Raw genomic sequence first — 13640 nt, forward strand, 5'->3', positions numbered from 1 at the left:
TACATATGTACAATTTATGTCTGCTTTGATGGCATTTCATAGTCCTTTAATATGAAAGGAGTGTGACCTTGAACTCACCTTGATATAAAAACAAGAACTGCGACACCCAGTTTTCTGTATGTGAAAAGAATGTATTAAACTATACCTACACTCTGTAGATTCCATAGTTGTTTTATTAGGTCAGAGTATTGCAGTCTACCTCATGATACAATATGTATCATGATACAAACGAGAAATATGATGTGTATCACAATATACTTTTTATGACTTGATAACTTATTAATAAGATTTCTCAAAAGTGTGCCAAAAAAAAGCAGGGACCCACAACAGGTCATTCATACTGAACACACTTGGCTTGATTGACAGGCAGCACAACTCTGATCACAGATATTTTTGGGTGTTGGATGAAAATTGAGTCTTTAGTACTAAGTGAATTTGTTAAAAAAAATATTTTCAGAAGTCCCGGAGTTTTGAGGACAGCTTATTATCGGACTATCTTATACTGTTTCACAGAGATGCAGTCAACATTATCGAGGTTTTGTTTGAGAGGTGAGAAGAACTTGTTTACTTAAGCTGATGTAAAACTTTACAAACTCCTGTTGGATGGGGCTTTACGGACAGACTGATTTGTTGCCTATTTTACAGACAGTCTGATTTGTTGCCTATATTTTACAGACAGACTGATTTGTTGCCTATTTTACAGACAGACTAGACTGATTTGTTGCCTATTTTACAGACAGACTGATTTGTTGCCTATTTTACAGACAGTCTGATTTGTTGCCTATTTTACAGACAGATCGACTGATTTGTTGCCTATTTTACAGACAGTCTGATTTGTTGCCTATTTTACAGACAGTCTGATTTGTTGCCTATATTTTACAGACAGACTGATTTGTTGCCTATTTTACAGACAGTCTGATTTGTTGCCTATTTTACAGACAGATCGACTGATTTGTTGCCTATTTTATAGACAGTCTGATTTGTTGCCTATTTTACAGACAGTCTGATTTGTTGCCTATTTTACAGACAGACTGATTTGTTGCCTATTTTACAGACAGTCTGATTTTTTGCCTATTTTACATGTACAGACAGTGATTTGTTCCCTATTTTGGCTGTAAATTTTAATCTATATTAAGTGACAAAAGTGTTCACATGAATGTGTTGTTAGATAATGAAGGTATATAAAACTAATGGTTTCAGTGGTGAAACATGTATATGATTTATGACATCCCACACAGATGCATTTCTTGCCACTCTCATGAAAATCTGTATTTTCAATGCTTATCTGTATTCAGAAAGTATGAGCCACATGCACTGGTGAAAATGAGATTGACACGTGTTAATCTTTGTTTAAGAAATCAGTTTCTTTTTTATCCCATCACAATTAATTTTTTGGAACGGTTCATAATTATGTGGGTGAGTGTGTTTGTAACATTGAGCTTGTATACACTCTATACAGGCCACATTTTTTGCTCGATTGAGATTTCACAGGTAGCTTTGTACTAAAGAAAGGGAGAAACCTCTTGAGTTTTGGGATCGAAAGGTCAAGGTCATTATGGAACTTTGTAGAAAACTCTTGTAGACACTCATTGCGAGGGGATATGGAGCCTTGTGGAGCTCTTGTTGAAAATGCATCAGGTTATGAACTGCAACGCTTCAGACCGGCATACTTTGAAGTTTTCATTAAGTGCTTACATGCTTCATGAAGTACAGCGTGAAGTGCCACAGCCTGATGTATTTTCAAAACGAAATTTATATCTTATATCTACATTCTACTTTGATTTTTATTGGAATTCCCAGCCATCAAAATATATGTACAAAAAAGTCATATACTAATTTGTCAAAATTCATACATGCATTGTTGACACCTGCAGCACATTCAGTAAAGATATCACAGGTAAAAACATTGGAAATGTAAATGCGTCATTAAGATGTAAATCAAGGTTTGATTGTTGCCTGTAGTCCAGAAATGAGTCAAATGACTAATGTCACATGTTGTCCTATGATATATTTACTCAGCAGAGGTACGTAGGGAAAAAAAGATTTGATTGGTTGATATTTTTTATGGGCTCCACAGGCAACATCTTCTGTATGTTGTATATATATTTTGTTTATATTAATAGAGGGAGATAACTCCAATTTTCTCTTTACAAATAATATAAGTGCAAAATGTGCTGCAAATGAAAAGGAAGTTTGTTGTGTCACTTTTTCAGTTCCAGAAAACTGATGTTGCCACACAGCCAGAAAGTGATGACTGTATTAGTCAGAGAGCTGACATTGAGCCACTCAGATTCTCCATTCACTTGCACTAAACCTAACAGGTAATAAACACACTTTCCTTATACAACTAAACGAAATCATTTTTGTGCAACATTGCAGTTTTCTTCCTCCAAATACTGAAGAGTACACTCCACACTAAAGGAAACTACACATATACAAGCTAGTACATTTGTAGACGGTACATCTGTAGCAATTTTTTATTCTCTGAAGATAATCTGGGATACATTGTTTTAGAATGGTTAATATCTATCCTAAGTAAGCAAGCATGAGACTCTGTAAGAGGCTGGGGTCTCCTGAGACTTTCTGTAAGAGGCTGGGGTCTCCTGAGACTATCTGTTAGAGGCTGGTGTCTCCTGTTAAATTACAGAGTGTTTCACATACTGTAGATTTCTTATATTACGCGACTATATATTATCGCGAAATGACTCGTGGACGTCAAATTGCAAGAAAATAAATTTGTGAGTGCTTGGTTGATCAAGTGTTTTTGCATATATTTTAGCAATATAAAAATAAAAGCGAGAAATGTTTTTTCGCGAGTTATGTTTCTCGAGAAATTATGTGAAAATAAATTCCTGGCGTATATTTAGGAATTTACAGTATCTCTTGTTTGTTGCAGAGTGTTTCACATATCTCTTGTCTACTGCAGTGTTTCACATATCTCTTGTTTACTTCAGTGTTTCACATATCTCTTGTTTACTGCAGTGTTTCACATATCTCGTTTTACTGCAGTGTTTCACATATCTCTTGTTTGGTGCAGTGTTTCACATATTTCTTGTTTACTGCAGAGTGTTTCACATATCTCTTGTTTACTGCAGAGTGTTTCACATATCTCTTGTTTGCTACAGTGATTCACATATCTCTTGTTTGCTACTGTGTTTCACATATCTCTTGTTTACTACAGAGTGATTCACATGTTTCCTGTCTGACATCTGTTTTGTCTATGGTTATATTTCAATGAATTCTGTTTCCATTAAACAGAATGCTGAGAGAGGCAGTGTACAGAGCCATAGAAGCCATGATGAAATCCACTAGATGTTTTCTGGAAACTCTGAGGGAAGAAGACAGCTTAGTTCAGGAAGTACTGACTGATTGTAAACCACTAGAAAACACTCTGAAGGCAAGTTACTTACAGGACAATTCTCAGTCACATACAGAACTGTTGATAGTCACATACAGAACTGTTGACAGTCACATATAGAACTGTTGACAATCACACACAGAACTGTTGACAAGCACATACAGAACTGTTGACAATCACATACAGAACTGTTGACAATCACATACAGAACTGTTGACAATCACATGCAGAACTGTTGATGAGCACACACAGAACTGTTGACAGTCACATACAGAATTGTTGACAATCACACAGAGAACTCTTGACAATCACACACAGAACTGTTGACAGTCACATACAGAACTGTTGACAATCACATTCAGAACTGTTGACAATCACATGCAGAACTGTTGACAATCACACACAGAACTGTTGACAATCACATACAGAACTGTTGACACACTTCTCAGTCACATACAGAACTGTTGGCACATTCAATTGGAAGAAGTCAAATTGCATAGAACATACGCAACTGAAACTGTATTCTGATTATGTGTATTAAGTTAGTGATTGCATGGGTCACTGAAAATTAATGAATCTAGGAATTTTTGTTGTTGATTTTTTACTTATTTTGTTGTTGACAGTATTTGTAACTCATTATGAAAGTATCATGGTTTTCACTGGAATTGTGATGCTTTGGTTGTCATAGTACCCCTCTTGTCGACTTTAGGTAATAAATGGTACAGGTGTTTCAGATGGTGTTTAAAATTGATACAAAAAGAGTAAGTGATTCAAATTTTATCTCAAATTGAAGCTAAAGCTTTAATTAATATATAATTTGCATCAAGATGTCCATTTACTTTCATATGAAGTAGAAGCACGGCTGCTGATGAGCAATTATTTTTCACAGCATACATATGTTCACCCCCTGAGAAATAAATGACCAATGAATTCATTTTATTTTTACATATGTTCTTATATATGTTAGTAAGAATGTTTCCTGAAAGTATCAATATTGGTTTTCAGGTTTACTTTGGCACTATGAGCAATATAGTTACACCCCCCTTTTATAAATTCTGCGGGTGATAATATAGATAAATATGCATCTTACATGTATTTGTTTTAACTCATTTTAAAACTATAAAAATGTTTAGATGTTTATTATTGAATTTTTTCCACATAGAATGATCGTTCTGTTGCTTAGGAGATGTATTTATTACTTTCTGTTTGAAATTACATGTATATTCATGCTTTCTAAATGTATGTTAAAAACGCGGGAAGTATAATGCAGCCGATGTAAACCGCATTGTGACATATTACCTGTGATGTTTTTTCCCTTTTCAAACCAAGTGATTTTCAACAACAACAAAACTGTTATTTTTGATATTTAATTTATAAGAATTAACTGAACTATGTATAATTGAGAAAAAGGTATTAACATCAAGTACGTGCTATGAATAATTGAATATTTTTTGCTCAAAATGACGTGTTTACGTAACCTGTGTTTTCTCAGTCTACGATTTCCCTTGGATATTAGCCCTATATATCCAGCATTTTAGATTATGTGCACTAACACTGTATACATGTTATGAAATTTATGACACTATATATCATGATTTTGATAGAACTAGGGGTTTGAGAATTAGATTTACGTATTGTAAGACTGAAAATTAACGGGGGAGGGTGTTGCATGGAGACTTAGGACTATTATTTATAAGATAATAAAAATGTTAGTGATTTTCATTTGTATTTTATTTTTACTTGCATATTTCTAAACATATTTTCACTTTACCCTGTGTCTAGATATATCTGACAAGTCTTTCTTTACATAGTCTGTCATTACTGATGCTCAAATGCGTGATGTATTCCGGAATCAGAAACGAAATTGGTCTCTTTTTAGATACTACATGAATAAACCACGTGATGTCATGCAATCACTACCTTAAGTTTTTAAAAAAAAAATTATGCAAATTTTGTCTCAGAATTCACTCCATGCACTGAATGTGACAGAACCATCACCTGCCAAGAAAAAGAGAATAGTTAATGACACTAGTGACTTGGCTAAATGTGCAGAGCTGCTCAACAGAGAATCCAGTACCATTACTGAATGTGCTCTACAAGGTGAGTGAAGACTAGTCCATATACTGAATGTAATTTACAAGGTGAGTGAAGACTAGTCCATATACTGAATGTAATTTACAAGGTGAGGGAAGACTACAGTCCATATACTGAATGTAATTTACAAGGTGAGGGAAAAGACTACAGTCCATATACTGAATGTGCTCTACAAGGTGAGGGAATAGACTAGTCCATATACTGAATGTAATTTACAAGGTGAGTGAAAAGACTACAGTCCATATACTGAATGTGCTCTACAAGGTGAGGGAATAGACTAGTCCATATACTGAATGTAATTTACAAGGTGAGTGAAGACTAGTCCATATACTGAATGTAATTTACAAGGTGAGGGAAGACTACAGTCCATATACTGAATGTAATTTACAAGGTGAGGGAAAAGACTACAGTCCATATACTGAATGTAATTTACAAGGTGAGTGAAAAGACTACAGTCCATATACTGAATGTGCTCTACAAGGTGAGGGAATAGACTAGTCCATATACTGAATGTAATTTACAAGGTGAGTGAAGACTAGTCCATATACTGAATGTAATTTACAAGATGAGTGAAGACTAGTCCATATACTGAATGTAATTTACAAGGTGAGTGAAAAGACTAGTCCATATACTGAATGTAATTTACAAGGTGAGTGAAAAGACATGTATATATGTAGAAATCACACATTGTAGAACTGAGGCACTTAGGGGGAAATTTTTATATATAGAAATCACCCGTTGTAGAACTGAGGCACTTTGGGGGAAATCTTTATAGGTAGAGAGTACATGACATGCCCATCTGACTCCTTTCACAGTTTTGAAGCAGGGCTTTGTGATTTTATATGTAGACATTGCAGGTTGTTGACCTCTAAACATATGATGTGTGTAGGTCTGAAGGGCTTAAGCAGTATAATCGATTGTTCTATTGTATGATCATACACCAAGGTAATAATTTCAGCCATATTGTAGCAAACGGCAGACAAAACTGAAAAGATATACTTATTTTCGAATATAAACACACCTCCATCTTGTCTGAATATTTATTTGTGTACATGTGACTAATATTTATGTTTGGTTGACTGCAGCACTCTACTGGTGGATAATGGTATCTGGTGTCAAAATGAAGAGCAAAACATTTCAGGTAGGCGTGTTTTCGGTCGTCAAGAAAAACATGTAATGCTAGGTAGCTTACATTCATCACTGTTAAATCATCTCTACATGAATTCACACTGGTGTAGTAGATTAAAACTGAGAATTTTAAAGAATGTTGCATTCTTTTAAATCCACAGTTTTAATCTGGAATGAATTATCAAGTTCCTTCCAGGTGCTTTTGAATTCTGTGTAGGAATTAAATTTACTGTAGCAACAAATATCTGTTTATTTCAAGGGGAATTATTTCAAAGATAAATGTGCCTACATACTATTACATCTGGCCTGGAGGTTATAAAACTTTTACCGTACTCAAACTCTGCTATGTTTGTTTTGAGTACAACTCTGAGCAAGCTTCAAAACATACTTGAAAAATCTTGAGAATGTATCCTCGGAGGTCCATGAGTTGTTACCCTAAGGATGTTTGCCGCATTAATCGCTTGTTTAAACTTGTTACACTAAATTTATTATAACATACCTAAAGGACTTCTATTTCTTCGTAGGACTTTACATTATTTTCATTATTTTTTCATTTAATAAATAAATAATTGAGCGGAGACGCCATTTTGAAAAACTGGTCCCAGAGTCGTGACGTCAGATATAAACAAAACTGTAAGGCCAAAGCAGTCTAAAGATTCGTTTATAATGAAAAATAATGCAACAATGAATAAATGGGGAATTGCACGATATAACAAATTCAGTTAACAAATATAATAACATTGGATAACAATTTTAACAAGATTTGCTTCTTCAAAGCACTCCAGCACAGGACTTTTTCCAAAAACTGCAGTTTCTGGATCTACCTTCTGTAGAACTCTATCCCTGAGAGTTGTATCAGGCACATGAAACATTCTCGATGCTTTTTTAACCGACATTTTGTGTTCCTTTACCATTTTGTAGGCGTTTGTCAAAGCTGTGGGATAATACAGTCTATATTTTTTTCTTTTTGGACACAGGATTAACCTAATAATAACACAAAACATTTTAAAAATGCTATAAGGAACTTCACTCTTCATAACGAAAAATTATCTTTGTTTGGCCTTAAACATTCCAATCAGATCACATGACTTTCATTCGCTGGATGTCAACAAAGGAGACAACTGATGTTATATTCTTAAATTTTGGGTTTAGAAGTGTATTTAACCATTTCCATCTGTGTCTTTATTTGGGATTAAGTAATCTTAGCAAATATTTGAATTAAAAAAAAAGAAAAGAAAATATTACCTGTTTTGATCGCATTGTCGGCTGTTGTGTAGTAAGATGTGACGTCACATATCATAGTAAAATTTTTCTCACTGATTGCGCAACCTCGGATAAAATCTCGCGAGATACGCGAGGAAAACAAAAGGGACACGACTCTAGGACTGTAACGAATTTAGGGCCTCCGACGATACTCCATTTGAGTATGAGAATGATTTTACAAAAGTTTTATAACTTTATTTTTGAGTATGAGTACGATTTAGAGCACAGAGTTCAAGTTTGAGTATGAAAACATGCTCAAAAAGGTTTTATAACCTCCAGGCTAGGTTCATTACAATTCCTCATGATAAGATTTCAATTGCAGTCTACTTTTTTAATCATTGAGAATGTATTTGGATCAGTTTAATGGGTTGTGCAGCAGTTATAGCATATATGACTTAAGTTGTGTGTGATTTTGTGACTTCATTGCAGAAAGTCTGTGACTTCATCATCACAACAACCATGCAGGTTTACAGAAGCCGATGTGATGTGCCGTTTCCGTACAGCGACTGGCGCTGTAGACTCCAGCTTCTCCGAGTTCTACAGGCGTGTGTGATGACCCCTCACAAGGAGGCCTTAGTCCCTGTACAGTGTGCCGTTACCATATTCAAATTGGCAGAGCTAGATGACAATTTACAAGTATGTCAATCATAGGTAGTGATTTGAAATCCTTAGAATGATTTGTTAAGGATACTGGTATACCTTTGTCCCTCTGTCTCTATCTGTTCTTAAAGTCTATCTTTTTCTTTGTTCTTCTATCCCTCTTTCTTTGTTCTTCTCTCCCTCTTTCTTTGTTCTCTTTCTTTGTTCTTCTATCCCTCTTTCCAACAATGTCTTGGCTTATTAATGAACCACTATTTGTGTACCAAACTTTCATTTCTAGGAAGCAAGATAACTCCGATGAGTGTTTGGCCCATTGAACTCTTGTTGTATGTTGTACTTCAGATAAACATTACATTCTTTCAATGTTTTCCAGGTTTCCTCATTTTGTATTGAAGCACAAAGAATGTGTGAAATACTGGTTCATCCTCGCGCTCCTTGCATGTCTGCCCCGAGGTATGTCGTGCAGGAGAAGACAACTCTGTCAGTGCATGGTAGAGAACAGGCAATAGCTCCAACTGACAATATCTGTACCAACCAGTTGCTAGACAACCAAACTCACATATCAACACCACACCCTAATGACCAGCTGCTGGACAACCAAACCCATATACCCTCACCTAACAACCATCACGAGGGTAAGCAGTGTCTTGTTTTCAGATTCTGAAGTCCAAAGAATTTTAGCTCTCTGCAAATAAGTTCCTGAAGAGCTATTTTGATACCCATGGCTGCATTGTCAACATCAGTGGACAGCAGATTAAAATCTCTGTAAATTTTTGTCAACATTGATGGACATTGGATCTGTCTGTTTATTGTCAGTCAGTAAATTTCAAGTACTACTGAACCAATTTTATCCAATTTTAGCACAAAGGAAAGGAAGTTCATTCAAATAAACAGGCATGCCCCCTTCCAGTCAGGGATTAAGAAATTGTGGAAATGGGGGTGGAAATTGTTTACAAAATTTTTTTTCCTTTGACCACTGAGCCAGAAATATATTTCATACAAATCGTACATCTAAAAACATTGTGATTTTGGTTTTCAATGGATCATTTTCTAATTTCTACTACAAAATTCAAATTGTTTAGAGTTTTACTAAATGTAGACCACCAGGCGTCACTGCTGTAAATTAACTTAATATGAAATGTAACATTGAAGTCCCAAAGAATCTTTTCTTTACCAGCAAATTTAGCTCGCATCTTTCAACTGGCATTGGACATCGTTATTTTCTTTTTAATTGTATGTACAGTGAAACTTCTTTAAAATGGCCAGCTCTCAGGCTGAAAAAACCCCGGCCATTTTAGAGGAATGACTGGTTTACTGAGTACTTGCATTTAGAGACATTTTATCTCAATTTTCATTAGATCTTTCTTCGATCTTTCTTCTTCATACCATGAACCATATAATTTAGTGTTCAAGGCCTATTGTTTCACTCTTGGAAATTAAACAAAATAGATGACTAACATGTTTATTTCCAACCCAGCCTGTATGATTGCTGCAAATGATACACAAAGTAGGTTCTGTTCACCTTGATCTGGTGATTTAAAATTAGTTAATTGTCAGTGAAGATCAAAATTAATCTGCTTGTACCAGAAATTTTCCTGTGTGGGTATTAGTCCAAAATAAATAAGCTATGCGAGGTATGTTTGGAGACAAATTGTGCATAGTCATGGTGAAATTAAGGCCCTCTAGTGAACAAAAGACAGCTACTGCAATTCTTACTAAGCTTTTAATGAATGTTGAGTGATGGTTTAAGAAATGTGTATAAAATCTATAAGTTAACACAGGTATTACAAATGAAATATGATACAATCTTGCTCTTTGCTAGATTTGAATGATGGCATCGTGCATACAGATGACAGTGATTCCATGGAGACAGAACAGGAAGTAGAGGGTAAAGGACGGGAAAGCGAACAACACAGAGGTTCACCTTTTGTAGAGGTCATCGACAGTGACCCAAACAGTTCACCTTGTGTAGAGGTCATCGACAGTGACCCAAACAGTTCACCTTGTGTAGAGATCATTGAATCTTTCCAGGAGTCACCTAGTCAGTGTAGGGGGGTATCTAAGAAGCAGGGAATTATCAGGGCAGAATCTGTATCCTCTAAGACTGACACTGGAAGTGTTCAAGAGATTGATGAAGACTTGCGACATTCACAGCCATCAGCAGAATGTATAAACAGCCCGCCCAATGATGATGGGAGACATGATGGGTGTCAGCCAGGGGAAGAACACAGCTCCGTTCTCGGTGTCAGCAGTAGTACAGAAGGAAATCGTATCTCAGCTACCAAAGCCACAGACAACAGCAGTAGTACAGAAGGAAATCGTATCTCAGCTACCAAAGCCACAGACAACATCAGCTCTCAGGTACAGGGACCAATTTTACTAAGATCTTGATAAACTTCTCTGATCATGGTTTGTCTGTCTTTTAGGTTTTTGTCATTGTCTGTTAATTTTCACATTTTTGACATCTTCAGAATCACTTGGTTAAATGCTTTCAGAGCCTCAAAGCATATCCTAGTAAAGGGATTTAAGACTATTCAAATGAAGGGGCAAAGTGTCGGTCCCTGGGAAAATATTTAGGGCATGGGAAAAATAGGTTTTAGTCTTTCAAAATTTTTAAGAAGCACTGTGTCAGAAATGCCTACATAGTTTATATACATGTACAACTTAGTTCAAATATTGACTTTTATGACTTGGATGAAGCACAAGTTTTTGCATGATTATAATTTTTAAATGCCCCCCCCCCCCCCCCCCCCCCCAAGAACTACAAGGCTATGATGATATCAGACCAGTATGCACCCTATGTAATACAATAAGTATTGTCCCCGGTGTCAGCAGTGAGGGTGCAAGAGTTTTCAGAGGAAAGGATAGTAATTGTAACAAAGGCCAAGTTGCTCATATAAACCTGTATACTAACTATGAATTTCTTAAGATGAGCATTTTAGGCCTCTGATATGTTGTGTGATGTGCACCATGGGGAACTTTTGTTGCCTTCAGGAATGGGACGTTGTTCACGCTCCAATGGTTTTGTCAATATTGATCTGTGTGTACCTGAAATACATAAAATAGCTATTTCTTAAATAAAGGGCAGATCTTGAGAAATAGGTAGAAATTCACCATACATGTATGTACTTAATGATAGCTTTATTTTGTTGCATCCTAATGTCATTTTGAGTGGTAAATGTAGCCTTTGAAGCCCGTTTCTTGCTTATTAAAGATCTAACAGGAAATATTCTCATTTTACAGAGTGATGAGCTGGAGGACATGTTGATGACATTCACGGATGTGGACCCCGAGTAACTCACCTGGAGCCATTTCAATGTCTGTTATTATATTGTCCCCCCCCCCCCCCCCCCCCCCTTCCCTTCATAGAAGGATGGGCATATTGCTTTGCACATGTTATTAAGGCAGGATTTATTGTGTGACGATACCTGGAGAACACTTTATTCCTCAGACTTGATGTGTGGCGAGCTGATACACATTAATGTGCACATGATGCCTACTGCTTGGTAGGTCAGTATGTCCAAGGTCAAGGTCACTACCAGGCCAAACAGGTTTTATTTGTTGCAATGGATAACTGGAGAAGACTACCTCACAGACTCAATACTTTCACCAAGCAGATATAATTCTTCTGTGTATAGTGCTGTATACTGTGATTTAGGGGGAAGGGGGTAAATAGGACTTACAAACATCTCTTGTTTAGGTAGAGATATGTAACAAGGACTTACAAACATCTCTTGTTTAGGTAGAGATATGTAACAAAGTAAGAAAATAATAAAAAGCTACATCAGTCATTGTCATGTGTTATGTATTACATGATTGTATGATATCTGATGTACAATAACTACAGGCAGAGATCAAACAACTACTGCAGGGGTGGATGGGAGAGGGGTGTGTGTGTGTGTGTGTTGTAATACCCCATGTAGATCCGCCACTATACTGACGAAATTCAGTTGGCATTATCAAAATATACCCAAGATATTTATTTTAGTTTACATGCACTACATATAACATTTGTTAAGTGGAAGCAAACAGTCTTAATCTCTCTATAGAATTATATTTTCTCTCTTTCAGGGGGAGACATGTTTTTGTACTTTCTGTCTGCCTGTCTGTCACAAAATCTTGTGAACACTTCTCCTATATGGCTTCTCGGATAGACTTGAAACTTTGTACAATGCTTCATTGCCATTTGTAGATGTGCATATTGTCAGGACAGGAGGATCCAATATTTTTCCTAAAAGTTATAATGGATCTTAGAGAGGTGGAGGATGTAAAATAGCTTCATGGCTTATCTGATAGATTGAGAACTTTGTTTAATGCTTCATTGCCATTGTTAGATGTGCATATTGTTGGGACAGGATAATCCAATAATTTTTCTAAAAGTTATAGTGGATCCAAGAGGGGTGTAGAATGTTATAATAGCTTGTGAATGCTTCTCCGCCTATTTGGCTTATTGGATAGACTTGACATTTTGTACAATTATATACTTTAATGCCATTTGCAGATGTGCATATTGTAGGAAAAGGAGGTGTATCCTTAAAGTTATAGTGGATCTAAGGGGTGGAGTGTGTAAAATTAGGTTGTTATAGTGGATCTAATGGGTGGAGTGTGTAAAATTAGTTGGTTTTTTTTAACATCTTGATTTCAAGGGCCTCTTGGATCCACTTTCAACTGGGAAAATAGCGACATTTGCTTTAAATTGGGAAAAATGTTCCATGGATAAAAGAAGTAGGGGAAAACCCAAACCAGTGCATTAAGGAATAGTTGGACTCCATCTGACTTATATTTTGGTCAAAGTTTTCCTCATTTAGAAAAGCAGAGGCCAGAAAAATTGAGTTTACTTAACAATTGTGAAGCAAAACTTGTAATCTGTTGGCCTGTGATGATTTATGAACATTAAGGCTACCCTGCTTTGATATGCTTTCATTATTTGGGAATTTTAAAGCAAATATTTGGGAAAATACTTGCTTTATAGCATTGGGAATGGGGCCTTATTTCTGCCCCCTAAAAAATCCCTATATTAAATAGTTTGTGAACACTTCTCCCGTTTGGCTTATCGAAGTTCATATGGTTTATGTTCGTGCTCATGCTTTCTCCTCCATACCACGCAGTATATTAAGGGGAGGAAGTTTCATTTGGAGCACTTCCAATTTGGGGAGCTGGGGAGACATGTTTTTCATAAAAACAATCTCTAGTTCTA

At 36.0% G+C, this 13640-nt stretch overlaps 1 protein-coding gene across 3 annotated transcripts in view; it reads left to right on the forward strand.

Annotated features, from left to right (window-relative positions):
• The window catches only part of LOC125659632 (proline-, glutamic acid- and leucine-rich protein 1-like), a 31172-nt gene extending 18937 nt beyond the window's left edge, over positions 1-12235 (forward strand). Inside the window, exons 10-19 of one of the 3 annotated variants that reach the window (XR_008798670.1) lie at positions 458-549; positions 2214-2321; positions 3259-3397; positions 5320-5458; positions 6538-6593; positions 8273-8479; positions 8817-9078; positions 10266-10804; positions 11687-12143; positions 12186-12235. Coding sequence is in view for 2 of the 3 variants with exons in the window: in XM_048891367.2 (XP_048747324.2) it covers positions 458-549; positions 2214-2321; positions 3259-3397; positions 5320-5458; positions 6538-6593; positions 8273-8479; positions 8817-9078; positions 10266-10804; positions 11687-11740 (1596 nt within the window). In the remaining variant the exon portion in view is untranslated. Of the gene's footprint in view, positions 1-457; positions 550-2213; positions 2322-3258; positions 3398-5319; positions 5459-6537; positions 6594-8272; positions 8480-8816; positions 9079-10265; positions 10805-11686 lie in introns of all 3 variants that reach the window. The other 2 variants (XM_048891367.2, XM_048891368.2) reach the window with 2 other exon arrangements.
• The last annotated feature ends 1405 nt before the right edge of the window (positions 12236-13640 follow it).

Source organism: Ostrea edulis, chromosome 9 (genome assembly GCF_947568905.1).
Source record: "Ostrea edulis chromosome 9, xbOstEdul1.1, whole genome shotgun sequence".
Taxonomy (NCBI): domain Eukaryota; kingdom Metazoa; phylum Mollusca; class Bivalvia; order Ostreida; family Ostreidae; genus Ostrea; species Ostrea edulis.